Raw genomic sequence first — 27,869 nt, forward strand, 5'->3', positions numbered from 1 at the left:
CGAGGTTTTGTGCTGTAGAATGTAGACACCTAAATGAAATCTGATCATGACACTGGAAGTAATGCCTCTACTCCAGGGGAACATGCCAGGGGATCTTTAGTGACAACAAGGAGTCAGGAGCTCTGGTTTAGGCAGCTTTCTAAGGATTTAATATTACAATGGGATAGTAAATATCCAAACCTAATTTCCATTGCTTCTGAAAATACCCACTTTGCTTTGAGTGGGAATTAGCAGCCTCTTAAAGGAGAATTCCTGTGATTTCAGTCACATGTGCTGAACACATCCAAGAGATCTCACCGGATACCACACTCGTTTTCATTATGCAGCAGCTCCTGAGCGAAAGGGTTTAACCAACCCATGAGAACTACCTTTGTGAACAGCACCAAGCAAGGGCAAATCAGAGATTCATTAGCTATTCGGGGGGAGGGAGAGGGGGGACTAAAACCAAACAAAATGTATCATCCCCCTTTCTCCAGCCTTGTTATTTGATCACAACAGAGTCAGGTGAAAGAGGAGCCTCACACAGCACCTGGGGTGCAGTCTAACCCCTCAGCTGGTTTGCAGTTCACCTCCGTGATCTCAAGAAAATGGATCATGTGACTCCAGCGGGGCAGCCTCACCTTCCTCAGCATCGTTTGAGCTGAGCCCCTCTAACTCGTAGAGGGTTTTGCAGAGTTCACAGGTTTGAGCTGGTAACAAGGTTCGCTAAAAATCTGTTGGGAACTCACCCCTGGGGCCCTGCCTGGAAATGCAGCGGGGCATTTTCCTCCTCTTCTGAGGAAGGGCCATTAGCAGCTTTGAGAGGTGCTTCCTGGGCTCTCTTTCCACTGCCTGTCATGCAAGCTTCTTTTCAAGCTGCGCCTGCCCACGCTAGCCTTTGGCACCTGCCGTCTCTGAGAACAAGGAGAGCTTCTCCTTTTGAAAGGAGGGGAAGGATCAAACTCTTGCTGCATTGGCAGCTTGCCTGGAGCTCACCTAGCAGGCAGGAAAGGGAGGTGATTACGCAGGCTGAGCCTCTGTAGTAAAGAGAGGGGCAGCTGCAGGCTACAGCTCCCAGCATTCAACGTGCCCTCTTGATCTAAGCTTGGCCTCCCGCGGAGTAGTCCATCCCAGGAGCTGTAGTCCCCCCAGACTGCACCTCTGCATTAAAGAGGAGAGCAACATCACTGAATTCAGTGGATCACACGTTGGCCACCTCTGCTCTTTGGGCCTAGACATGAGATTCTGCCTAGTGAATCCATTCAGAGCGCTAGAGCGATCACACAAATGCTACTCCTTCGGAAGCCCAGGGCTTTGTTCATCAAGTTACCCAAACGTCAAAGGCCCTTTCACGGAGTCGCCAGACCTTTATGGCCGCTCCCAGGTTGGTTTTTAGCTTCATTCCAAAATACTGCGCAGACGCCTTTAGGGTGTCACGGTCTTGGGGGCTCAGCCTGGGGGCTGTCTGCCCTCGATTCAGATGCGCACCCCAGCAACCCGAGTCAGGAGCCTCGAATAAAAAGAAAACAGTTAAACCAAGCTAGAGCACATCTCTAGGAGCCAATTAGAGAGCACAGACACATGATCACTTATCTCTGAGATGGGGGGGGGATGAAAAGCCAGAGAGCACCTACACATTCATAAGGAACACTGTACTATCTGTCAGCCCTCCCGAGAGCTGGATGGAAAACATCAGGCCTTCAGGTGCATATCAGCCTGTCATCCTCTAGTGCAGTGATTCGCAACCAGGGGACCGCGAGCAGGTTTCAGGGGGGCCGCTAAGCAGGGCCAGCATTAGACTTGCTGGGGCCCAGGGTAGAAAGCCGAAGCCCCACCGCATGGGGTTGAAGCCTGGACCCCGACCCCCGCCACTCGGGGCTGAAGCTGAAGCCTGAGCAATATAGATTTGTGGGGGCCCCATGGCATGAGGCCCCAGGCAGTTGCCCTGCTTGCTACCCCCAAATGCCAGCCCTGGCTTTTATATGCAGAAAACCAGTTATTGTGGCACAGGTGGGCCGTGGAATTTTTACAGCATGTTGAGGGAGCCTCAACAGAAAGTGCAGCAGTTCCCAAACTTTTGAGGGCCCACCCCTTACCCCGTCCACACCCCACCAGCTTCCCTGAACCAGGGCTAGGAGCGGGACCATGGATGGGGGGACACATGCACACATGGGGGGGGGGGAATAGCTCAGTGGTTTGAGCATTGGCCTGCTAAACCTAGGATTGTGAGTTCAATCCTTGAGGGGGCCATTTGGGATCTGGGGCAAAAATTGGGAATTGGTCCTGCTTTGAGCAGAGGGTTGGACTAGATGATCTCCTGAGGTCCCTTCCAACCCTGGGATTCTATGAGATTCTATGGGTAAGGGGGCCGAGGCTGGGCCGGGTCTGGGGGCAGGAGCAGAGCCGCAGATGAGCTGCGGTGGGGGCTGGCAGCCGGGCCTGCAGGTGCGGCTCCACTCCTGGCCTTGCCCACAGGGAATGGAGTCGCGGCCAGAGGCCAAGGCGTGCAAGGGGACGGGAGCTAGGGATGCAGCTGGGGGCTGGACTGGAGCAGAGCGGGGGTGGGGAGGTGGGTGGAGGGCCTCTACAAGTGCCTCTCTACAGCAAGTTAGTCACACCAGCTCTCCAAGTGGGTAAAGTCACGGTCCATGTAATTAGGTTGACACAGTATCAGCATAGACTCTGTGTTGCTTACATTGACTGTTCACTAGCCTCCAGGAGCAGTCTCCCAGAGGACACACACTGCCGGCACAAGGAGCCAAGCGTGCAGATAATTTAATAACCGTGGTGGCTGTATGCCGATGTAACTTAGGTCGATGGTTGCAATCCCTCCACACTCAGAGCTAGGAAAGTCTGTGCAAGTTCTGCATACACAAGAGCTGCAGGATCAGGTCTTGTCACAACCCCCAGAAAGAGATGCCACGGCAAACAAGCTGCTGAGCTCAGCAAAGCACAAGCGTCCCTTGGTTACCTGTTCCATGGCTGGGGTTTGTTTAGCAGCTTGCTGGCAGACTGAGCTGGATTCAGGGAGGCCTTGATGCTCTCTTGCTTGCTTTAGCGCTTTATACTCTCGGTATAGTTCTGTGCATTAAAATAAGGATTATAAGAGTAGATTTCATAAGGTAGCTGAGACATGCTCCATGGTCTTATTTCTGTTGGAAAACCCAAGCAGTAATGGACTAGTAAAGGAAAGCATACACCCATTCCCCGAAGAACAAGGATTCTGTAGATTTAAGTTTGGAGGGGTTAGATTTGTACATAATTAATTATGTCTAAAGACCCTTTCCTAACTTTTGACAGCTAACTTTTTACACTAGCTGGAATTTATAAACACCAAAATCATCTTCATTGTTATTTATACAACATTTAATGACTGGCATTGAGATTCACAACTGATTGAGAAATCGAAGCATAATATTTGATAACCATATTTCATGTCTTAAAAACACACACCTGCTTAAAGTTACGCACATGAGTTTTCCCATTGAGTTAAACGAACAACTCCCATGTGTAAAGTTAATCATGTGTATAAGTATTGGCAGGATTGGGCCCTAAGATTTAGTTTCTAAGCATGAAGTAGTATGTGCTGAAATTGAGTGACCCCTCACACATGTCCCATCAAAGCATACATCATCCACGTGCCCAGCTGAGGTGTCTTATGGGCCTGGGACCCTAACTACAACTGATTTCAATGGGAATAATGCTGGAATTTCTCCTGCTCCCCATTGTTTTTGGGTGGAGAGAGAAATCCAATATTACTGACATATGCCAATTGAAATCTAATATTTCCAGGCCTAACGTCTTATTACAGACTTTGAAATATTTCAAGTCTAAGAGTGAACATTGTTCTCTTCTCTTTAAATAAACTTTTACTTTAAATGCCCGTTGTCTATATTCTGTCGACAAACATAACAATAATTTTACTATTATCTAGCACTCTCCAAGGATCTCAGAGTGCTTTATATAAATTAGTATAGCTCCCAGTGAAGCAGGGCAGCAGCATCTCAAGTTCACAGAAGGGGAAACTGAGGCAGAAAGATTAGGTGACTTACTCAATGTCACAGGGAAAGTATGTGGCAGAGCTGTATGGGGGTGGGGAACCATCCTACTTACCAATCACCCCAAGGGAAAGGAGAGCCTTTCCGAGGACAGCTATAGCAAAAGCCTTATCTCCTTTGCAGTCAATGGTGATTTTCCCCCATGGGCTGATCCTTCATTAGTGACACAGGCACACCCTACCCCTCACCCTATGGAGCAGCTGTGCAGTTTGGGGAGTTTATAGCTCATACTTACTCTTTGTCTCCTCTGGAGCCTCTTCCATATCAGTCTGTAAAACAAATACTAAACTATTAGGCATTAATCCCAGGTGTGTTTGGAGAGAGGCTCTATCCCCCCGTCCTGCTTGCTCCCTGTGTTCCTTCTTCACTTGGAACCACCTTCTCCCACCCTGTGCACCAAGTGCCCTAGGCATCCTGCTTCAAGGACTCCTGAGAACCCTTCTGTTCCACATTGTTTTCCAGCTGGAATGACTATCAGCCCCTGCATGTTTATCCTGCACGGTTCTTATTCAAACCTTTATGCTGCAACCTTTTGGGGACAGAGATTCGCTCCATCTTTCATCTGGTGCTTATGACCTACTGCAAGGCACTCTCTACATGTCAGTGAGCTAGGTAACTAAGTGATACCATCCCATCTAGCTCCTAATTCAGAGGAAAAGGTGCAGTAAGAGGCCAGGTCTCCAGATTACAATGGTAGAAGTCATATTAATAACTCTTACCACATAGCACTTTTCAGATACAAAGCCTGTTCCACACATTTCAATAACCTCTCTACCCCCTGAGAAGTAGCAAAGTATTATCTTCATGTTACAGATGGGGAAACTGAGGCACAGAAAGACTCAGACTTGCCCTAGACAACAGAGGGAGACAGTGGCAGAACCACAATTAGTTCTTGTCTAGTGGTCTGGGAATTGCTGATACTCATAGAATATCAGGGTTCGAAGGGACCTCAGGAGGTCATCTAGTCCAACCCCCTGCTCAAAGCAAGACCAATCCCCAACTAAATCATCCCAACCTTCTCACCCCAACTGCCTCAACCTCCTTGAAAGGACATACATTAGGGCACAGTTAGAGCGAATTGGGGCTTCTATTTCTCAGGCTTTATTGCTTAATGAAATTCAGGGCAATTTTTTGGGGCAGATACATGGAAAAGGAAAAGGCCAATTTTTTGTGCAGCCCAACGTTTAATTATTTTCTTTTAAAACATTTGTGGTGCCCTGGGCACTGATGTCCCCGTATTGGTGCACAGTGTAAGAATGGGCTGTTATAAATTAATAGATGGTGACTTAAGGCCCTGACCCTGCAAACACTTATGCACGTACTTCACTTTAAGCACAGGTACGGTCTGTTGTCAGATGTTCGGCTGGGTGTATGTGTTCTCTCCGTGTGCCATCCCAGCTCTGCGCATGCAGCCAGCACAGCAGATGTCCATTGAACCGCTCAACGATCACAAGATCCGTTAAAGTACAAAGGCATCCGGCCAGGTTTATTGTCAACAAAGCATGATAGTAGTATCCCGCAGACTCTAGCGGACCATTACTACATGTATGCCCTTAACAATGGATGCAGCTCAGTAAATGGAGGGACCTTCCATTCCCCGCTAAGCTAGACAAAGACATCCCTCCGAGGTACCAATTTATACACCGATACAAACAAGTTCCCTATTGCCCCTCTGACATAGGTAGTTACTGCACCCTGATGTGGTTAGTTACCAACCTCTGACATGGCTAACCACCACCCATTACCTTGTACCTGTTGGTTTGATCAATACATCTCTATCCATCACAAGGTCATCATCTTTAGGAGGGGTCAGAGAGTTCTCATTACCTTTTTTTTCTTTGAGGGGGGGGAGGGTGTACCATACTTGGTATCGGGGTGTTCTGGTACCACCCTTCTGGGATGTGTTTGCACGAGTGTCCTGTGCCTAGCTTTTCTTAAGAATGTGTGTTTTTGCAATACCAGCCCTGTTCTTGCCAGGTTCTGTGAGCTTGCAAGCAGGCAGAGTTTCTGTTAACTTTGCTTCATATCAGCAAAGCTTGACCACTACTTTAGCTCAGGCCTTAGGTCTCAGACCAGGCTTCTGATACAAGGCCTTATGTCTCAGGCTCTCTTTCTACTACATTCCCCCACTTTTTGCCTTTTTATGGGGAAGATGTTTACCCATCGTTCTGGAAAAGTATAATGCATGGACTGAAGATGACCCAGTGGGCTAAACACTGTTATATGGCCACCTTACTTTACCATTCATACATTCATGCCTCATCTGTCCCTTGGTCTACACATTCCCCCACATGACTGATGGACAGATTTTCTTTTCAGTCCCTTTTGGTGGGCCTGGGAATGTTAGGCCCAGGACTTCGATTGAGGAATGTAGTTTTATGATTGATCCTTGGGGTCACTCCCAGATAACATATATGGATATGAGAGCCTGACTTCAACTGGGCCTCCAGACATTACCATAATCCAAGTAAATAATAATCTTTGAATCTCTCCAATCCCCCTTCGAGACTATCCTACAGAATGACAGATTACCCATTATTAAGAATTCTTCCCTGATATTCAGTCTTAAATCCCCTCCTCCCCGCCCTTCTTGTCATCCCACTCTTCATTTTATGCCTTCTTCATACCACCTTGAACAATTTCTGGCCTTCCTTGGCATTTGAATTTGCAGACAGTTGGCACACCAGGATGTTGCTCAGCCAAACTGAAAAGATTTAGCTCTTTTAATCTTTCCTCAAATCAGTGCAGATAGCAGCAGAACCACATAATCCCCAGCACAGATGAACAAGGGCAGATTTAAACCTACTCTTCTCTTTCCTGTATTTTTCTTTTGCAAAGCTACTCTTAAACCTCTGATTCCTTGAGTCATATCCCCTCCCACCCCTGCACGGGTACCTTGCTCGGTTTCCTCTGGTGCTCCTGAAGAAATGTCGTCTCCCATTTTTTCAGCAGGACTTTGACCTCGTTGTATCTGTCCATGGTTCCGAAGGCCTGACCCTGCTCTGAAGAACTGCACCAGCTGTAAATATTGCACAGATCTTCAGATTAATCCTCTCCAGAACCAGCCCTTTGCAGTTTTATTAACAGGCAGATATCCCCAGCGCTTTCTGCTGAATAGTATGAGGTCATCATACAAGCACCAATCTACAGGCACATCCAGGAGGAAGTCAGTGTGATATAGGGCGAAGGCTCTGACCACTTTAGTCACTGCAGATGGTGTCTGGCAGGAAACTGCACTTTAACAGTTAGTAGTGGGTACTTGCCACCAAGGCTGCTAATCCGCTTGCTAACTCAAGTGGTTCATGCTGTCTGTGCTCCATAGATGGGGCAACGGGACACATCCCCACTATGGTTTGAAATCAGTGCAGTCTACCGCTTCGCTTCCTGTCCCAAACTGAGTTCCCATGTTCCACTCAAGAAGGGAGTGCAATATTGTCACAGTTCAAAGCAACTGCACCAGTATCTCCCCTTAGTGGCTCAGCAAGGGCACCCACTCTCAGGCTCCGAGCTCCACAGCTGATGCCTCTCCAGGGTGGAGAATCTGTGTCTCTTTGCTGCCTGAGCAGGGTATTGTCAGGGTGAAGAGTTCCCTGCCTTCCTTGTATTTCCCAATAAAGACTGTATGGCTAAACAGACCTGCCTGCTTTCTCTTCAGAGATGGATAACAGAGGGGTTGCTACAGATTACCACCCAGAGCTTTCTAAGCAAGCCTACTTTATTCTTAAGGTAAAAAGCATTACAGAGAAGACGTATTAAAACAATCAAAGAATCTACACCCGTACTGATCAGCTTACCAGCGTTCACCCCAATTCTAATGCAGGTTCTGGCAGGATAAGCACTTCACCCCTCCTCCCCAGGGGAGTCTTATCACAGCTTCCACTCAGAACAAGCATCCTCATGACAAGTTCCGTCCACCCTCTTGTACAGCTCCATGGGGGTCTCCGATCCGGAGTTTCCAGGCGCAAGTCACTAGTATACAAGGGGTCTCTCTTGCCGTAAGAGGGGGAGAATTTGCACACACACACCCTCCCCCCCCAGGTATTCCCTGAGGAAAGCCACTTTACAGGTATCGTTCCACAAAGGCCTCTGAGCTGCCTCAGACCTCCCAGAGGGGAAACTGAGGCACAGAAGGAGAGACTTCACCAGGGTGACACAGCGAGTCAGTGGCAGAGCTGCCAACAGAACCCAGGCGTCCGGGACCACCTGAGAGGAACCCAGGCGCTCGGGCTCAGCCTGGGGAGCCCTCTCCAAAGCCCGGAAGAACCCAGGCACCTCCCCGCCGCCCCCGCGCTAGAGGGAACCCAGGCGTCCGGGCTCCGTGCCGCAGCCCCGCAGGCAACGGAGCTAAAAGACCCCGAAGCCCCGGACTCACCCGCGCCGGCCCGGCTGGCTCCCGCACAAACCTCCCGCCTGCCCGGAGCGCCCACCAATAGGAGCGGCCGCCGCGGGGCGCGCGAGCCAGCTGCCCAATCGCAGCCCCAATCTCCAAGGAAACGCAAGGACCCCGCCACGCCATTCCGGAAAGCGTCGTGGCGGGCCCGCCTCTGCGTCACCACGCAGACCCGGAAGTGCGGTGGCCTCCGGTGGGGCGGGGCCTGCAGAGCCCGGAGCGGCTCCCGGGCGGGAGGCTGAGGGAGCGCGCGCGCGGGGCCTGGCCGCTGGGGAGACGGTAGGGCCGGGGGCCTCCTCGCGGCTGGGGGGCGGGGCCTCAACCACGGCAGCGTTGGGGGAGGAGCATGAACCCCCCCCGTGAGAGGAGAGGTCTGAGGCGTGAAACCCCCGAGGGCCGGGCCTGGAGGGCGAACCCCCCTGCGGGAAGGGGCGTGAGCCCTCTGAGGCAAGTGGGGGAGGGTCTGGAGTAGGTGGGACATGAGCTGTCTGGGGGGCAGGGGTGAAATGGGGAGAGGGGGGCCTGAGCCCCTCCCAGGCAGTAGTGTGTAAGGGGGGGCGTGACCCCTTCCCTGGGGGGCCTGAGCCCCTCCCAGGCAGTAGTGTGTAAGGGGGGGGCGTGACCCCTTCCCTGGGGGGCCTGAGCCCCTCCCAGACAGTTGTGTGTAAAGGAGGGGCGTGACCCCTTCCCTGGGGGGCCTGAGCCCCTCCCAGACAGTTGTGTGTAAAGGGGGGGCGTGACCCCTTCCCTGGGGGGCCTGAGCCCCTCCCAGACAGTTGTGTGTAAAGGGGGGGCGTGACCCCTTCCCTGGGGGGCCTGAGCCCCTCCCAGACAGTTGTGTGTAAGGGGGGGCGTGACCCCTTCCCTGGGGGGCCTGAGCCCCTCCCAGACAGTTGTGTGTAAGGGGGGGCGTGACCCCTTCCCTGGGGGGCCTGAGCCCCTCCCAGGCAGTTGTGTATAAGGGGGGGCGTGACCCCTTCCCTGGGGGGCCTGAGCCCCTCCCAGGCAGTAGTGTGTAAGGGGGGTGTAACCCTAACCCTGTCCATTCCCCTAACCCTGTTGTGGGGCATGTGTCCTCCTCTGCTGCTCTGTTCCCAAATGTCTCTGGAAAAGGGGCTGCAGGTTCTGTTCCCCTCTGCCCCTGAGGGCTGTGACTTTGTGATATCTGCTGCCCCGCTCACCCCCCATTGGAGATGTTTCCTGCAGTGTCTCCTCCTAGCAGCTTCCTTGATCGCTTCCAGCAGAACCAGGCCCAGAAGAGCAGGTTCCCCTACAGGGGAGTCGGGGCTCGTTCTGCTGATGCTAAAGCATCATTTCTGGATGTCAGCAGCTTGTAAGAGCTGCCCCCTCTTGTTGGTCAGTAGGTTGTAGTTTAGTCTGCTCCAAAGGTGACTGGCTGAATCCTAGCATCTCCTAGTCTAGCTATCCCTCTCTGCCCTTCTTCTTTGATGTTGGCTGGGAAATAAAGGGAGGAAGGAGAAGAAGGGGAAGGAGCTATGGGAGTGCTACCTGGGACATGAGGTTATCGTTCTTTAATTTCCTCATGTGTGTGCCACTGACCAGCCTCAGTGGTGTGGGAGATGGCCAGGATTTGGTGCCACGATTGGCTGTACCACAAGGTGATGTTATGGTCAAGTGCAGTGGGATGAGGCATGGGTGGGCCACATTGTGGGATGGGGGGTGTGCTCATGGTAATGGAGCTAGTTGGTTTGAGAAGGTATACTAGAATGTCTCTTGCACTGTGTTTGGTCTTTCAGTGCTTGAACCCCCAGATTCTGTGGCTGAAACCCTCTGATGGCCAGATTGTTTGACTGAATAGGTGGAACAAGGCTGCTAAAGGGCCAGGAGGGGTCGCTGTCCCTTCCGCCTTAGAATCATAGGGTTAGAAGGGACCATAAGGCTCATCTACTCTAACTCCTGATCTAACTTCCTTGAGTTCTGTCAGGATCAGCATAAGGAGACAAGGGAGGAGCAAACCAGCATGAAGGTGGGGGCCAAGTGGTAATCTGCCAGTGCTGCCTTACTGCTTCTCAGCAGTCTGGGCAAAGAGTGGCCAGTATCCCTGATTTATATTACGTGCTGTTTAATCCATAGTAGCTGGCTAATACAATCCCAGATTCAATCACAGATGGGCTGGACGTATTGACGGTTGTAGCATTTATTTATATTATAGTAGCATCCAAAAGCCCTAATCACAATCGAGGTATGTTGTGCTAGGTGTTGTATAAAAACGTGGGGAGAGACCACCCCTACTAAGTAATTAAAGACAAGATGCAACAAGTGAGTAAAATATAGTAGAAAGGCTCACATGCTTACATAGACTAGCTAGTGCTCAACTGGAGAGTTCCTGATCATTCTGATAATGTCTTCATATCAGTATATGCAATATCCGCAATCCCCAGTGATCCGCTAACTAGACATGGATTTGGAGGAGGAAAGGGCAGTGGTATTATGGACTGGTTCGGGGACAGAGCTCCAAGCATGAGGTAGTATAGAAGAAAGCACAAAGATGGTTCTGAGAGATGTGGACAAACTGATGGCTGAGGCAGATGTTATTAGCAAAGCAGAGTCAATGGGAGCAGTGCGGTAAGATACAAATGGGGATAGATAAGGAGGAATGGATACTTAGTTCAGCTTTAGGATGATTGTGTTAGGGCAGTGACTGTGCTTTTTGGATCTGACGTCACGTACAAAGTGCTTCCCATTTTGACAACTAAGATGAGTTTGACTGAAGACTAAGGGTATGTCTACACTACGGAATAAGGTCGAATTTATAGAAGTCGGTTTTTTAGAAATCGGTTTTATATATTCGAGTGTGTGTGTCCCCACAGAAAATGCTCTAAGTGCATTAAGTGCATTAACTCGGCGGAGCGCTTCCACAGTACCGAGGCTAGAGTCGACTTCCGGAGCGTTGCACTGTGGGTAGCTATCCCACAGTTCCCGCAGTCTCCGCTGCCCATTGGAATTCTGGGTTGAGATCCCAAAGCCTGATGGGGCTAAAACATTGTCGCGGGTGGTTCTGGGTACATATCATCAGGCCCCCGTTCCCTCCCTCCCTCCGTGAAAGCAAGGGCAGACAATCATTTCGCGCCTTTTTTCCTGAGTTACCTGTGCAGACGCCATACCACTGCAAGCATGGAGCCCGCTCAGGTAACCGTCACCCTATGTCTCCTGGGTGCTGGCAGACGCGGTACGGCATTGCTACACAGTAGCAGCAACCCCTTGCCTTGTGGCAGCAGACGGTACAGTACGACTGGTAGCCGTCATCGTCATGTCCGAGGTGCTCCTGGCCACGTCGGCTGGGAGCGCCTGGGCAGACATGGGCGCAGGGACTAAATTTGGAGTGACTTGACCAGGTCATTCTCTTTAGTCCTGCAGTCAGTCCTATTGAACCGTCTTATGGTGAGCGGGCAGGCGATACGGACTGCTAGCAGTCGTACTGTACCATCTTCTGCCAGGCAGGCAAGAGATGAGGATTGCTAGTAGTCGTATTGTACCATCTTCTGCCAGGCAGGCAAGAGATGAGGATGGCATGCAGAACTTCTGCACCGTCTGCTGCCAGCCAAAGATGTAAAAGATAGATGGAGTGGGTCAAAACAAGAAATAGACCAGATTTGTTTTGTACTCATTTGCCTCCTCCCCTGTCTAAGGGACTCATTCCTCTAGGTCACACTGCAGTCACTCACAGAGAAGGTGCAGCGAGGTAAATCTAGCCATGTATCAATCAGAGGCCAGGCTAACCTCCTTGTTCCAATAAGAACAATAACTTAGGTGCACCATTTCTTATTGGAACCCTCCATGAAGTCCTGCCTGAAATACTCCTTGATGTACAGGCACCCCCTTTGTTGATTTTAGCTCCCTGAAGCCAACCCTGTAAGCCGTGTCGTCAGTCGCCCCTCCCTCCGTCAGAGCAACGGCAGACAATCGTTCCGCGCCTTTTTTCTGTGCGGACGCCATACCAAGGCAAGCATGGAGGCCGCTCAGCTCACTTTGGCAATTAGGAGCACATTAAACACCACACGCATTATCCAGCAGTATATGCAGCACCAGAACCTGGCAAAGCGATACCGGGCGAGGAGGCGACGTCAGCGCGGTCACGTGAGTGATCAGGACATGGACACAGATTTCTCTGAAAGCATGGGCCCTGCCAATGCATGCATCATGGTGCTAATGGGGCAGGTTCATGCTGTGGAACGCCGATTCTGGGCTCGGGAAACAAGCACAGACTGGTGGGACCGCATAGTGTTGCAGGTCTGGGACGATTCCCAGTGGCTGCGAAACTTTCGCATGTGTAAGGGCACTTTCATGGAACTTTGTGACTTGCTTTCCCCTGCCCTGAAGCGCATGAATACCAAGATGAGAGCAGCTCTCACAGTTGAGAAGCGAGTGGCGATAACCCTGTGGAAGCTTGCAACGCCAGACAGCTACCGGTCAGTTGGGAATCAATTTGGAGTGGGCAAATCTACTGTGGGGGCTGCTGTGATGCAAGTAGCCCACGCAATCAAAGATCTGCTGATATCAAGGGTAGTGACCCTGGGAAATGTGCAGGTCATAGTGGATGGCTTTGCTGCAATGGGATTCCCTAACTGTGGTGGGGCTATAGACGGAACCCATATCCCTATCTTGGCACCGGAGCACCAAGCCGCCGAGTACATAAACCGCAAGGGGTACTTTTCGATAGTGCTGCAAGCTCTGGTGGATCACAAGGGACGTTTCACCAACATCAACGTGGGATGGCCGGGAAAGGTGCATGATGCTGGCATCTTCAGGAACTCTGGTCTGTTTCAAAAGCTGCAGGAAGGGACTTTATTCCCAGACCAGAAAATAACTGTTGGGGATGTTGAAATGCCTATATGTATCCTTGGGGACCCAGCCTACCCCTTAATGCCATGGCTCATGAAGCCGTACACAGGCAGCCTGGACAGTAGTCAGGAGCTGTTCAACTACAGGCTGAGCAAGTGCAGAATGGTGGTAGAATGTGCATTTGGACGTTTAAAGGCGCGCTGGCGCAGTTTACTGACTCGCTTAGACCTCAGCAAAACCAATATTCCCACTGTTATTACTGCTTGCTGTGTGCTCCACAATATCTGTGAGAGTAAGGGGGAGACGTTTATGGCGGGGTGGGAGGTTGAGGCAAATCGCCTGGCTGCTGGTTACGCGCAGCCAGACACCAGGGCGGTTAGAAGAGCACAGGAGGGCGCGGTACGCATCAGAGAAGCTTTGAAAACCAGTTTCATGACTGGGCAGGCTACGGTGTGAAAGTTCTGTTTGTTTCTCCCTGATGAAACCCCCCGCCCCTTGGTTCACTCTACTTCCCTGTAAGCTAACCACCCGCCCCTCCTCCCTTCAATCACCGCTTGCAGAGGCAATAAAGTCATTGTTGCTTCACATTCATGCATTCTTTATTCATTCATCACACAAATAGGGGGATGACTACCAAGGTAGCCCAGGAGGGGTGGTGGAGGAGGGAAGGAAAATGCCACACAGCACTTTAAGCACAGCACTTTAAAAGTTTACAACTTTAAAATTTATTGAATGACAGCCTTCTTTTTTTTGGGCAATCCTCTGTGGTGGAGTGGCTGGTTGGCCGGAGGCCCCCCCACCGCGTTCTTGGGCGTCTGGGTGTGGAGGCTATGGAACTTGGGGAGGAGGGCGGTTGGTTACAGAGGGGCTGCAGTGGCAGTCTGTGCTCCAGCTGCCTTTGCTGCAGCTCAACCATACACTGGAGCATACTGGTTTGGTCCTGCAGCAGCCTCAGCATTGAATCCTGCCTCCTCTCATCACGCTGCCCCCACATTTGAGCTTCAGCCCTGTCTTCAGCCCGCCACCTCTCCTCCCGGTCATTTTGTGCTTTCCTGCACTCTGACATTATTTGCCTCCACGCATTCGTCTGTGCTCTGTCAGTGTGGGAGGACAGCATGAGCTCGGAGAACATTTCATCGCGAGTGCGTTTTTTTTTCTTTCTAAGCTTCACTAGCCTCTGGGAAGGAGAAGATCCTGTGATCATTGAAACACATGCAGCTGGTGGAGAAAAAAAAAGGGACAGCGGTATTTAAAAAGACACATTTTATAAAACAGTGGCTACACTCTTTCAGGGTAAACCTTGCTGTTAACATTACATACATAGTACATGTGCTTTCGTTACAAGGTCGCATTTTGCCTCCTCCCCTCGTGTGACTACCCCCTCAACCTTCCCCCCTCCCTGTGGCTAACAGCGGGGAACATTTCTGTTTAGCCACAGGCAAACAGCCCAGCAGGAATGGGCTCCTCTGAGTGTCCCCTGAAGAAAAGCACTTTATTTCAACCAGGTGACCATGAATTATATCTCACTCTCCTGAGGATAACACAGAGAGATAAAGAACGGATGTTGTTTGAATGCCAGCAAACATACACTGCAATGCTTTGTTCTACAATGATTCCCGAGTACGTGTTACTGGCCTGGAGTGGTAAAGTGTCCTACCATGAAGGACGCAATAAGGCTGCCCTCCCCAGAAACCTTTTGCAAAGGCTTTAGGACTACATCTAGGAGAACCGCAAATGCCAGGGCAAAGTAATCCTTTCACATGCTTGCTTTTAAACCATGTATAGTATTTTAAAAGGTACACTCACCAGAGGTCCCTTCTCTGCCTGCTGGGTCCAGGAGGCAGCCTTGGGTGGGTTCGCGGGGTATTGGCTCCAGGTCTAGGGTGAGAAACAGTTCCTGGCTGTCGGGAAAACCAGTTTCTCCGCTTGCTTGCTGTGAGCTATCTTCTTCGTCCCCAAAACCTGCTTCCGTATTGCCTCCATCTCCATTGAAGGAGTCAAACAACACGGCTGGGGTAGTGGTGGCTGAACCCCCTAAAATGGCATGCAGCTCATCATAGAAGCGGCATGTTTGGGGCTCTGACCCAGAGCGGCTGTTCGCCTCTCTGGTTTTCTGGTAGGCTTGCCTCAGCTCCTTCAGTTTCACGCGGCACTGCTTCGGGTCCCTGTTATTGCCTCTGTCCTTCACGCCCTGGGAGATTTTGACAAAGGTTTTGGCATTTCGAAAACTGGAACGGAGTTCTGATAGCACGGATTCCTCTCCCCAAACAGCGATCAGATCCCGTACCTCCCGTTTGGTCCATGCTGGAGCTCTTTTGCGATTCTGGGACTCCATCATGGTCACCTGTGCTGATGAGCTCTGCATGGTCACCTGCAGCTTGCCACGCTGGCCAAACAGGAAATGAGATTCAAAAGTTCGCGGTTCTTTTCCTGTCTACCTGGCCAGTGCATCTGAGTTGAGAGTGCTGTCCAGAGCGGTCATAATGGAGCACTCTGGGATAGCTCCCGGAGGCCAATACCATCGAATTGTGTCCACAGTACCCCAAATTCGAGCCGGCAACGTCGATTTAAGCGCTAATCCACTTGTCAGGGGTGGAGTAAGGAAATCGATTTTAAGAGCCCTTTAAGTCGAAATAAAGGGCTTCATTGTGTGGACGGGTGCAGGTTTACATCGATTTAACGCTGCTAAATTCGACCTAAAGTCCTAGTGTAGACCAGGGCTAAGGAGTCCTAGGAGACACTATTAATTCACAATTCCTAGCATATTGAGCACTCCATCTTTCTCCAGGACTCCTAGCAGAGCCAGCTAAGGTGTTGGGTCTCTTGGACTGAGCCTTACTGCCCTGCCCAGCTGAAGTATCTCTGGGAACAGTGACTGTTGTGTGTTAGCTCAAGATCTAATGCTACTGAGAGCCATGGGATTGCTCCACAGTTTCTGGTTCCATTTATGTTAAGTGGGGGCTCTTTGGTTCTGAGCTTTCTGGTGAAACTTAATATAAGTGCTGTTGTGATTACAGTTGTGAAAATCAGATCTTTGCTACCTGCAGGCTGTAGGCAAGACCATTCCCATCAGGGTGTGCAAAAGGGGCTGAGTCTAAAGATGAATAGATCTTATTAGTTCCAGAGCTCTAAGGGATGCTGCTGCCTGCCCACTGTATTGGAGAAATAACCATTTTAGTCCATGACCATAGACACATTGGCCCCATGCTGTTCAAGGTCAGCAATGGGCTATAGATGACCTGCTAGAGGTTGAAGAAACAGTAGAGACATGTGGGCATCTTGGAAGAGAAATTGGGATGGAAAGCGAGGAACTTGGTGGTCTATACAGTGTGGGGGGGAAAGGAAGGCTACAGGGAGGAGACATGGCAAGGGAAGAAGAGCTGTGAGCTGGTCAGACAGGACCTGCACCCTGACTGGCCTTGTAAAATCAAGAACCAACAATGCTCTGGAGGCTTGTAAACAGTTTAGCAAATTGGACCCACAGGGTTAAATTTCTGCTGTTCTGGGGCTTCCCCTCTGATTTCTAGCCCCCTCCTGTTGTGAGAATGTCAGTGGAGTACTGGAGGCAGGTGGGATCCTTCCTACCTGAAGTTGCTGAGCAGGCAGGTGTGCTGGCCTTCTACCCTTGCACTGGCTTCCCAGCTCTGTTCTTTCACTGTGTGGCTGGCTCTCAGAGAGCAGAAGAAGCAGAACAGGTCAGATGAGGATGGGGCATGTCTCTCCTGCCCACTCATAAGCAGCTGCAGGGGAACAATGCAAAAACTGGTTAATTCCTGGTGAAAGTCAGGGATCTCATCAGGAATGTTGCACTGTGTTCTGGGGGCAGGTGTATTATTAGGTGTTTCTCTTCTCTTTCAGTGGTTCCGTGAAGCTGGGGCTCTGGCTTGCTGCCTCCCTGCAGCCATGCACTCCCTCGTGTTCCTCTGTGCACAGAAGGTGGTTTCCCATCACTCCACGGTGCATGGTGCCTTGGAGTTCATCCCAAAGGAGTTGTATCCAGTCTTGTTCAAAGCAGCTTTCATGAACAAGAAGACCCTCGTGCTGCAAGATCTGGTGCAGACATGGCCTTTCCCAGTACTGAGTTTCCAGAAGCTTTTGCGGAAGTGTCAGCATTGTGACCGTGCTCTGCTCCAGGAAAAGCCCAACAAGCTATGTGTGCAGACTGTCATCCTGGGAGTGGTGGCCTACCTGAATGAGGCTCTCGAAGACAGACTCCACAGCCAAAGGTACCTGTCAGCGCATAGCTCGTTACCTACTAAAAGGGTCATGTGCTGATGAGACTAAACCAGGGGTCGGCAACCTTTCAGAAGGGGTGTGCTGAGTCTTCATTGATTCACTTTCATTTAAGGTTTCGGGTGCCAATAATACATTTTAACGTTTTTTAGATGGTCTCTCGCTATAAGTCTACATATTCTATAACTAAACTATTGTCGTATGTAAACAAGGTTTTCAAAATGTTTAAGAAGCTTCATTTAAAATTAAATTAAAATGCTGATCTTACACGGCCGGCCCGCTCAGCCTGCTGCCGACCTGGGGTTCCGTTCACCTAGGCCAGCAGTGGGCTGAGCGGGGCCGGCGGCCGGGACCCCAGACCATCAGTGGGCTGAGTGGCTCAGCCCGCTGCCGCTCAGCCCGCTGCCAGTCTGGGGTTCTGTCCGCCGGCTCCTGCCAGCCAGGGTCCCGGCTACCGGCCCCGCTAAGCCCGCTGCTGGTCTGGGGTCCCAGCCCTGTCCACATAGAGTAGGTACCTACCTTCTCCCTGGTTCTAGCCATTCTCTTCCTCCCTCTCTGCACTGAGATGAGGGTGGGAGTGTGCTGAGCACGGGGTGAAGGAGCAGGTTGGGGTGCAGGGTCTGGCCAGGAGCTAGAATGAGGGAGGGGGTGAAGGGTTGGGGCAGGAGGTTTGGGTGTGGAGCTGGGCAGCTCCCATTTGGTGCAAGGGGTGCAGATGGGAATGTGGGTGGGTGGGTGTGGGTGTGTGTGCGTGCAGGAGCTCCCGTTTGGTGCTCAGGGTGGGGATGTGGGGGGTGCAAGAGTCAGGGCATGGAGTGTGGGGGTGTGTGAGGAGGGTGCAGGAGTCAGGGCAGGGGGCTGGGTATGTATGGGGGGTGCCAGAGTCAGGGCTGGTGTTGTCGGGGGGTTCAGGGGTCAGGGCAGGGGGCTGGATGTGTGAGAGGAGGGGTCAGGGCAGAGGGCTGGGGGTGTGGGCTGGGGTCGTGGGGGTGTTCCCAGCCCCCTGCCCTGAGCGGCTCACGGCAGGGGGCTGGAGGGGATACACCGATTCCATCCCCTTCCCCAAGGTCCCCGGAGCAGAGGCCGCAGCATGGGCTGCAGGGAGGGAGAGGAGGAGGGGCAGGAACCCAGCACGCTAGGGGAAGAGGTGGCGGGGAGGGGAAAGCTTCCCTGCCCTGCAAGGAGAGAGCTGAGGGGGCGGAGAAGAGCGGGCCGGGCTGGGCAGGATTTTTAATGGCACGCTGCTGTAGAGATAGCCGTATGCCATTAAAAATTGGCTCGTGTGCCGTCTTTGGCACGCGTGCCATAGGTTGCCGACCCCTGGACTAAACCATATGGGGAGGAGGTGGGAGAGGAGACTTATAGTAACACACTGACAGTGGAGTTCTCAAACTTTTTTCTTGCTCGGCCACCCTTTGAAAATATTTGAGGTTGTGATGACCCCACTGCCCCAAAAGTGATAGCAAAATACTCTACGTACTCATGAGCACTAAATGAAGCATGGAATCATTATCCTTGCAGCCAAAGGCACTGAAGCCTCTCGAAAAGTGTAAAGCAACAGTTTTCAGGAATAAATACGTGGACATTTAAGAAATACATTTTCTGGGTAAACAAAATAGACAACAGGATAGAGTTTGGGGAGTTGGAAGCCTCTTTCAGTGATTGTGGGAATAATCATAATGTCCAAGGATTGTGGCTTTCTGTGCAACTATATACAAATAAGTATCTGGACACTTCGTGCGAGGGGTGCTGCTGTTTTGAAGCGCACCGCTTTTCTTTTCAATCACAGCTCCAGGGACCTCAGGCAGACCCTTAAATCATCCTCCACATTCAGTTTTCATTTTTGAAATATGAATAAATGTCCATGATTTGGCATTGCCACGCTTACTTCTGTGCTGCCTTCAGAGCTGAGCGACTGGAAAGCAGCGGCTGTTGTACCCCTCCCCTGACAGTCTCCTCTATTTGGGAGCTTGAAATATGGTAACCCTAGCAAAGGATCTAAAGGTTATCACAATATTTTTTGTGATCTCATGACACCCCTATAATAGCCTTGTGACCCCCTTTTGGGTCGGGACCCCCAGTTTGAGAAACATTGCACTAACATGTTAAATGTTATTGACCTGGGGCCTCTGGCCCTTTAGTACAGCCTGCAGTGATGATCCAGTAGGGCTGGGACAAGCTTTGCTTTTGTTCTTGGTTGTGTAACAAGAAAATATGGTGGTTTCCATATCTGGGCTTGTAGTTCCAATTGCAATTGCACTCTGTGTCCCTCTGGAGGAAAAGCTGCTGATCTGAGGCGCTGGGTGCTGACTTAAATCTGGGTGGACCAAATGTTCCAGGTATCTCTTACCATGTTAAACCTGGCATGCAATTTCAGTTTCCCCAAATTGCAGTGGAAGGGGATGACTCTCAGGTAGCAGCTGCTTGGTAAATGCCTCCTCTGGCTCCTTGCATGAGATTGTGCTGCAGACTGCACTTTGGAAGCAGGCTCTTTGGCCATTATGCATGTGGTTTCTCTGCATTGTGGCACTACCAGCCTGTCTGCAGCATTAAAAATCTTCCATTTGTCAAGTGACAGGCCATAAGCAGCTTTGGGAGGTGGGACACAGTGCAGTAATTCCTGCTGGTTAGCCACTGGTTTTATCCATCCATGAGCATTGCTCTCTTCCCTTTGGAAATGGAGGGAACAGTGTTAAATCTCAGCCTATCTTAATCATTATGCAGTGCCCAAAAGTACAAAGTGCTTTTTATTTTTTCTGTAAAACAAAGTCCCTGCCAGGGAAGGCAGTGAGATTCACTGGATAGGGGTTGGAGCGGAAACCAGGAGACCTAGAATCAGGAGACCTGCTTTGTGACCGTGGGCTTTCCCCCTCTGTGGAACAGGGACAGTGATACTTAGCCTCCTTCAGAAAGCTTTGAGATCTATGCCTGAGATGATCTAAATCTTATCGGCACTGAATAGTGTCACTCTTATTTTACAGTGGCAGGAGATGGAGTGGGGAAGACTAAGGGTTGCAGTAAGATCATGTGGTTCCTCTGTTCTAGAATGAACAAGTGACCAAAAGACTAAAGATAGGCAGAGCCAGAGGGCGTGCGCCTGAACTGCTAAACCAAAGAGCTAATCCTTAGGCTGCGTGTCACATCGTCTGAGCAACACAAGTGGCCCAGTCTTTACAGCTGCCACGAGAAGGGAGATGAGGCCCCAGTCCTGGAGTGAGTGTGTGTCTTTTCAAGCCAGTAATTGATACGAACACCTCTCCCTCCCCCGCACTGGGTTCTGGTTCCCAAGCCACTGGGAGAGTGACTATATGGCCCTGTGTGGGGAATGATCCTGCAGTGGCTGGGTGAATGAAGTAGATGACCCAATAGGTCTTTTCAGTCTCTCATTTCTTTACTCCTTTTTTCTTGTCTTCCCCAGCAAGAGGCAGCGCCTGCAGGTTCTGGACATGACAGGGCTTCAGGATGATGGAATAGACCAGGGCCCAGAAAGCATGAGCCTGTGGTCCAGGACAGTGACCCTGGCAAAAGCCTGCATCGACATTTCCAAACACCAGAGCAAGTGCACGAAGCGCACCCCAAAGCGGAGGAAGGGCCCCTACAGCAGCTCGGTGGCTCTGCTGCCACCACAGCCTGTGTCTGTGGAAGTCCACGTGGATCTTTTTGTGAACAGCACCTCTTATGGAGTCCTGAAAGATGCCTTGCAGAATAATGCCAATAGCATGCTGCGGCTGAAGTGCCGGGATTTCCGGGCTGAGGAGCTGCCCATTGCAAGTACCGTGGGGCTCCTGGAGTTCCTGGATCCCACGGGTGTTCGGCAGGTAGATTTGAGATTCAATAACCTGGGGCTGTCTGGCCTGAGGGTGATTCTCCCGCACATGGCAAAATTCACCAATCTGGTCAGCCTGAAACTGCCCTACAGCAACATTGATGTAAGACGGCTCTCAGCGGGGATGGAAGGAAGCCTCCACTACTTCGCCACCCAGCTCAGTAGATTGTCCTGTCTCAAGGAGCTGAATTTGGGCTCCTCCAGGCTTTCCGGAAAACTAAGGCAACTGCTGGGGTAAGCTGTTTGTAGGGCCGAGGGAGCCCAGCTGCGGGCTGCACTGGCAAATTGACAGGAGTGTGAGTGACTCTGTATAATAGATTAGGCTGCAGCTCTTCTTTTGTGACCCCTGGAGACTACAGGTCCCATCATGCAATGCTCCATCTTGATCAGAGAAGCTTCTTTGCATGTTGGGACCTGTATTCTGCAGCCTCCTTTAACATGAAAGTTTGGCCAGTGCACTGCAGGTCCCATCGTGCAATTCTCCGAGCATCCAGACTTTATAACTAGCATTAGGGATATTCGTCACCATACGAGTCTGCAGCTTTAACATTGGTCTTGATTTGGCCCTGAGCTACTTGGTGGTGAGGCCTTTTCCAATCATTTTGATTTCTGTCCTCCGCGAGCTACAGTAGTTATCTAAAATGGAACTTACGCTTACAATCTTTCTTCCCACCAGCGATTTGCAGGGTCCCTTGGAAAGCCTGGAGCTGGCCTTCTGCTACCTGCTCCCCAATGACCTCGCCTATCTTTCCCAAAGTCTTCACACCCCCACCCTGAAGAAGCTGGACCTCAGCGGCAACAACTTGTCTGACTCGCTTCTCCAGCCCTTCCAGCATCTCCTAGAAGAGGCCTCCTCATCCCTGCTCCACCTGGACATCATGGAGTGTCGCCTGATGGATATCCATCTGGAGTCGCTTCTCCCCGCCCTGTGCCGCTGCTCTCAACTTCGCTACCTGGGGGTGTTTGGCAACCCCCTCTCTACACGGGGGCTGAAGAACTTGCTGCAGAGGACCATGGGCCTATTGTACTTGCAGCTCGTCATTTACCCCTACCCTGTGGATTGCTACAGTGAGAACCTGCCATGGCCCCCCACCTCCTCTAACCTCTTGAATGGTTCTGTGGATGAAGAGAAGTTTTCCAGGGTGAGTGCTGAGCTGCAACAGATGCTGCTGACTGCCAGCAGGACCGATGCCATCTGGACCACGAACTTATGCAGGCACAATACCTTAGATTATTTTAATTTGTAGCTCACCAGGAATGCAAAACTAAGGAGAAAACAAACTGATCAGGCTGATCATTTTTAATGCCCCTTCAAAGTTGAGCGGTTCAGTGGACACAGCAACAACATATTTATACACGTTTTTAACAACATCTGTTTAGTTCATGAATTCAAATGGAAGTTCTCTTCTCCCCTTCTGCACTCCATTCAGTAAAGCTGAGATTAAAGCTGCCAGGCTCTATGCCTCTTTATCCATGGCTTATCCCAGATAGTGCCCTTGCTATCCTGTCTTGCTGTGCCTGTGACCCCCTTACCGCATGTAGCTTCTTACGTGCCCCTTACGTGACTCTTACGTAGCCCTGCAGAATTCTTAGCAAAGTGTACTAGCCACAGTACATATGCAGCAGCCCAACAATTAGAAGGCCCTTCTCAAAACACCGATCCGTTCCTAGCTTCTGAGCAGTCTGCTCCTCTTTCCCTGCATGGATTACCTCATCTGAAAACCCCTCTCTCCACTTTTCTTCTAATGTATCCCATCATTCTCTCTCACGTGTGCAGAGGGCTTAGAAATTTTACCAGTCATGTAGCAGCCAGAGCACTAAACCCACTAGCCAGACAGATGTGAAAGGTGGGGAGACCTATATTTAGGGACAACTCTACTATATTCCCGCTCGGCTGCTGCAAGTGAGGTGTCTTGGGTTACTCTCTCCTTCCCCCAGCCTTCACTTTGGAGTCCTCCTGTGAACTGAATATTTCTTCCATCTCTGCTGTTGCATGGAACTTTCCTAAGATTCAACAAAATAAAATTGGCCCAGTTCTTATCCATTTCCCAGCTGCTTGCAGAGTATAGTAGTGGTGAGACTGACAACACCGCTGTCGGTTTTCACTGCTGCGGGTGCGTGGAAGATCTGAGTACCAGCAGAGGCATTAGTGTGGTATGCAGACTGACTGTTCACACTCCGCTTGTATGCAGAAAGCTTCTTCACAACAGAGAAGGCTAGAAACTTACTTTTTTTTTTTTTAAATGAGAGCTTAGATCCTGCAGAAGATGATTCATGCTCCCTGGTATACTTACCAGCATGGGCATGTGGAGTTTTTCAGCTTGGTGTAGGGGCTGAGTCTCCCTTCCCCTTCCCTACGCTCTCACTTCTTCTCCGTTTGAAGAATACTTTCTCTGGAAAGCCTCGTTACCTGGCCGAAGTAGGTAGTGTTACAGTCACAGCCAAGGCTGAAGTCCTGTTCTCTCCACTGAGACGCACTTCTCCTCTAAACACTTTGTCCTCCTCTCCCTATCTCTCTGGCTTGGCACACACCCAATACTTCATCTCCCTGGTCGATCTATCCACTCGCTCCAACCTCTATGGGGACAGCTTTTGCTGATCCCTCTTGGCTTCTTCTCCATTCAGCTTCTGGTCTCCTATTGCCTTGAATATCAGACTTTTGGTGTAAAAGCCCCTTTGCTTGGAACTCAAACTAGAACTTTTACTAAGTACTACAAAACATCCAATAGGGAACAATCCTGTATTAGCTGAGAGGGACATAATAGATCTCTTCCATCTACCTTATGCTCTCGGCTTCTGCACACCATTCCATACTCAAGCCGTGCAGCTATCCAGTTCCCTTATGGGATGGGTTTGTTGCTACCTGTCTAACTTATGTCTGGTACTGGCTTCTTTTTTCCCTCATTTGTAAAATCCCACAAGGTTACTTTCATGGCCCTCTGCCCTATCTACCTGCATAGTCATCTTATCACTCCCTTCTAGCTTTAACTCAGGCTGATTATACTCTACTGCACATAACTTGACACCTTCAACGATCCCTCTCTTGACCAGTTAAACTTCGGGGCTCATTTAAACTCCCATCAGCTTAAAGTCTTCAAGCCCCACCTGTTTCTCTTGGGCAGGAGGACCTCCCTCCCATCCAACTCCATTTCCCCTCTTGACACACACTTGTGGTTTGCTTCTGCTATCTGTAACTTTGGCATCGGACTCTGAACTCTCCTCTCCTTCCCACATCCTCTATGGCTGCATATTTGCTTAGATAAACTTCTTTGATCTGGCCACTTAGAGGGAATAATCGTGCCCAATGGGGGGTTAATTTTGTGTGAGACTGCCCAGCTAAGGGACTTTGAAAGCTAGTAACTCATTCCTTCAGCACATTACCCTTGTCAGTTTTACCTGGGCTGCCCCTCTGCTTAAATTCTCCTGTTACTTTAGCCAGTGAATGCAGCCCCTCTCCAAAATCCAGTCACATCTGTATATATCCTCTGTTTATCAACCCCATCCTCAAACAACTCCACTAGATCCTTGAGCGTTCAAGATCCATTTAAAAATATACTTTGTACTAACCTTACCCGGCCACTTTATCTCACATTACTCCCCCTTCCCTGCCTGTGTAAAGCTGGCCGCCTCTCTGGCCCTTCACACAGTCTCCATACTCCAATCTCTCTTCAGATGAAAGATACTCTGCAAGATAAAGTGTCTTATGACCTGGGGACTTTCTCACTGGAACAACTCTTTAACTAGCTGCACTTTGGCAGAGGTCACTCTGCTGCTGGACACACTTGTTTGAATCAAGACTGTCTTGGAGCCACTGTCTCTTTCTACCACCCCGCTCTGTCCCAGTGATGTGGAAAACAAGTACAATGTCGCATTCACAGTGATGACATCGCTGCAGGAGCCGCTAGCAACACGGTGTGAGTGCAAAGCCCTGGTTTCAATAACAGCGCTTTGGCCATTAGAATCATAGACATGTAGGGCTGGAAGGGACCTTGGGAAATCAAGTCCAGTCCCCTGCACTATGGCAGGACCAAGTAAACCTAGACAATCCCTGACAGGTGTATGTCCAACCTGTGTTTAAAATCTTCCAATGATGGGGGATTTTAACAACCTCCCTTGGAAGCCTGTTCTAGAGCTTAACTGTAGAGTTAAGTTAGAGTTAGAAAGCTTTTCCCAATATCTCACCTAAATCTGCCTTGCTGCAGATTAGGCCCATTACTTCTTGTCCTACCTTCAGTGGACATGGAGAACACTTGATCCTCATTCTTTTTATAGCCACCTTTAACATATTTGAAGACTGGTATCAGGTACCCATCAGTCTGCTTTTCTCAAGACTAAACATTTTATTTATTTAACCTTTCTTTTTACCTCAGGCTTTCTAAACCTTTGGTCATTTTTGTTGCTCTCCTCTGGACGCTCTCCACGTTGTCCCCATCTTTCCTGAAGTGTGGCGCCCAGACCTGGACACAGTAGTCCAAGTGTTACTATGTGTGGGGCGAATAAAGTGAGAAGAGATTAGTGTTTGAAGGCGATGGGTGGCAGGCTGGCTCCCTCTTCCCTAACTCCCCTAGCAGTGTGCCCTGAGCCCCAGGGGGTCTCCAGAGCTCTTAACACTTTAGAGGGGGGAAGTCACCTTTGAGGGTATGCTGCTAGTCTTGTCTATCTGCCCAAGCTGGGAAGCATGCTCCCAGCTCTGGTGCAGCTGTATCCTAAGTGTGTCTTCCTCTCTGTATGTCAGCTCCCATCTCCTCCTCCTCCCACCCTTGGCCTTGCCCACCTACCCCTCCCTCCTTCATCTCCTCCTGCTTACTTCTCCACACCCTTTCATGCTGCCCCCTAAGCCTAGAACAGTCCCCATTATTGACTCCCCTCAAATCTGACATCTTTGGGCACCTCCAGTCACTCATCATCTCTGCAGCCCCCTCTATTCCTGTCCTCACGCCTGCTCTTAAGAGATGAAGCTCACTCTCTTGCCTAGCAATCTGCCCTGTCCCCTCTGGTCTGTCTTTTCACCATGTCTATTTCAGATCCATGGAGCAGGCACTTTTTGTGGCTGTGCACATCAATTGTACTAGACCCCTCTACAGCAATTAAATAATCTTTTTCATTCCCTTTCCGTCATGGACTACTATGAGCCTCTCACTCTAGCCGAAGGCAGTGGTGGCTACTGATGGTTCAACCAGTGTTTTATTTTTGGAAATGATCTTGCATTTGTACAGCACCCTCTCAGCTAGAAAGATCTCACGGTGTTTTGCCAACTACATACGAGAGATTGTCTCATCTGTTGACGACATGCAGCCACCTCTGGGGTGAAACACATTCAACAGTGCAACAACACGTTAGGACACAAGCAAAGAATGCTGTGTTCATTTAAATCAGAGGAGGGGATTCAGGGAGGCAGAAAGTAATTGCAGGAGGTGGAATTTGATCAGTACACTGGTGTTTTGACGTTTGGAGAAAGCACTGAGAGAACTCAGCAGGATCCTGGTTTTATGTGTCCTTGGAAAAGGGACTGCCATATTTCCAGCTGCGAGTGAAGTCTACAATAGCCAACTTCTCCAACCACTGAAATGGTAGGAGGGAACTAGCCCTTCGCATCTCAAACAGGTGGGTCAGGGTAGAAGAGAGATTCCTCACATCCGCAAATCATTGCCGGAGAAACCAGGCAAGCTACTCTTTCAAGTCTTAGTCCAAGGGGCCAAACATTCAAATAGTAACATGCTGTATCCATTCAAAACCAAACAGCAAAGCATACCCTGCCCCATGATGCCCTATAGGACACTCTCCCAATCTGATCTTTCCAGAGGATGTTTGGGGGCTTTGCCTGTAGGTTGCAGTCATGATCATGAGACCAAACTGGATTGCAGTGGAGAACAGTCTGAAGAGCAATTTCTTTGGGACTTGTTAATCCACAGCAAAGGGAAAGTTTGCTATCCAAAGCAAAGCTGTACTGATATTAACATACCATGCTCGACATGACTCCCCTGAAAGGGTTAGCTTCCATAAGGCAGAAGCTGCCAACAACAGTTGTCTCACTTTTGGGACACCATCAACCAATGGGAGTATGTTCAGATGATGTAATAGCTTCTAACTTGTGTGTCATTGGTTGAAAGTGTTTGTTGCTCGCTATTATCCTGGAGAGTTATGGGGTGGAGTTGGACAGAGATTCTCCCTTTCTTATTCAGTTCAGCCAAACTCATTAAATGCCGGACTTGTTTCTCTAATTCTCCTCTGCACTGTGGATTAGTATGGTCCAAAACCTCCAAGTCACTTCTCAGGGCCTAGAATTGAGGATAATGTGAAATTACTGACCATGTAAATTAGCTGAGATTCTTAGGGCACTAGCCCGAGCAATGCTTAACCACTTTCAAAGCATTAGGGCCTAGACATGGCCATGTCATCCCCTTGCTCTTGCCAGGCAGTGAAAAAGGCTGCACATTGGGTTTGGAAAGTGATATGCTATTTACTATGACTAATCTTGAGTGGGCAGTTCAGGGATGTCCGCCACAGTGATACACAAAACTAATGCAAGAAGTTCAACATTATTAACGATAAAAGGCATATGTCCAGTCTCAGAATAATC

The 27,869-nt window shown here is 50.2% G+C and overlaps 2 protein-coding genes across 3 annotated transcripts in view; one reads left to right on the plus strand and one right to left on the minus strand.

Annotated features, from left to right (window-relative positions):
- The window catches only part of RECQL4 (RecQ like helicase 4), a 45,067-nt gene extending 36,705 nt beyond the window's left edge, over positions 1-8,362 (minus strand). The window contains exons 1-5 of the mRNA XM_073329918.1: positions 7,832-8,362; positions 6,933-7,056; positions 4,273-4,306; positions 2,951-3,060; positions 1,310-1,489 (exon numbers count right to left, since the gene is read on the minus strand). Of these exons, the coding sequence (XP_073186019.1) occupies positions 1,310-1,489; positions 2,951-3,060; positions 4,273-4,306; positions 6,933-7,016 (408 nt within the window). The 5' untranslated portion in view covers positions 7,017-7,056; positions 7,832-8,362. The remainder of the gene's footprint in view (positions 1-1,309; positions 1,490-2,950; positions 3,061-4,272; positions 4,307-6,932; positions 7,057-7,831) is intronic.
- Positions 8,363-8,625: 263 nt separating this feature from the next.
- Positions 8,626-27,510, plus strand: LRRC14 (leucine rich repeat containing 14). 2 transcript variants are annotated; one of them, XM_073329920.1, is made up of 4 exons: positions 8,626-8,706; positions 17,089-17,456; positions 20,882-21,523; positions 21,966-27,510. In XM_073329920.1, exons 2-4 carry the CDS (start codon positions 17,134-17,136, stop codon positions 22,534-22,536), a joined length of 1,536 nt encoding a protein of 511 aa, XP_073186021.1. In that variant the 5' UTR covers positions 8,626-8,706; positions 17,089-17,133; the 3' UTR covers positions 22,537-27,510. The 2 variants fall into 2 exon arrangements, with proteins under 2 accessions (XP_073186021.1, XP_073186022.1); XM_073329921.1 differs by lacking the exon at positions 8,626-8,706 and adding an exon at positions 8,773-8,874.
- Positions 27,511-27,869: the final 359 nt, after the last annotated feature.

This window comes from Lepidochelys kempii, chromosome 2, assembly GCF_965140265.1.
Source record: "Lepidochelys kempii isolate rLepKem1 chromosome 2, rLepKem1.hap2, whole genome shotgun sequence".
In the NCBI taxonomy this organism is placed as follows: domain Eukaryota; kingdom Metazoa; phylum Chordata; order Testudines; family Cheloniidae; genus Lepidochelys; species Lepidochelys kempii.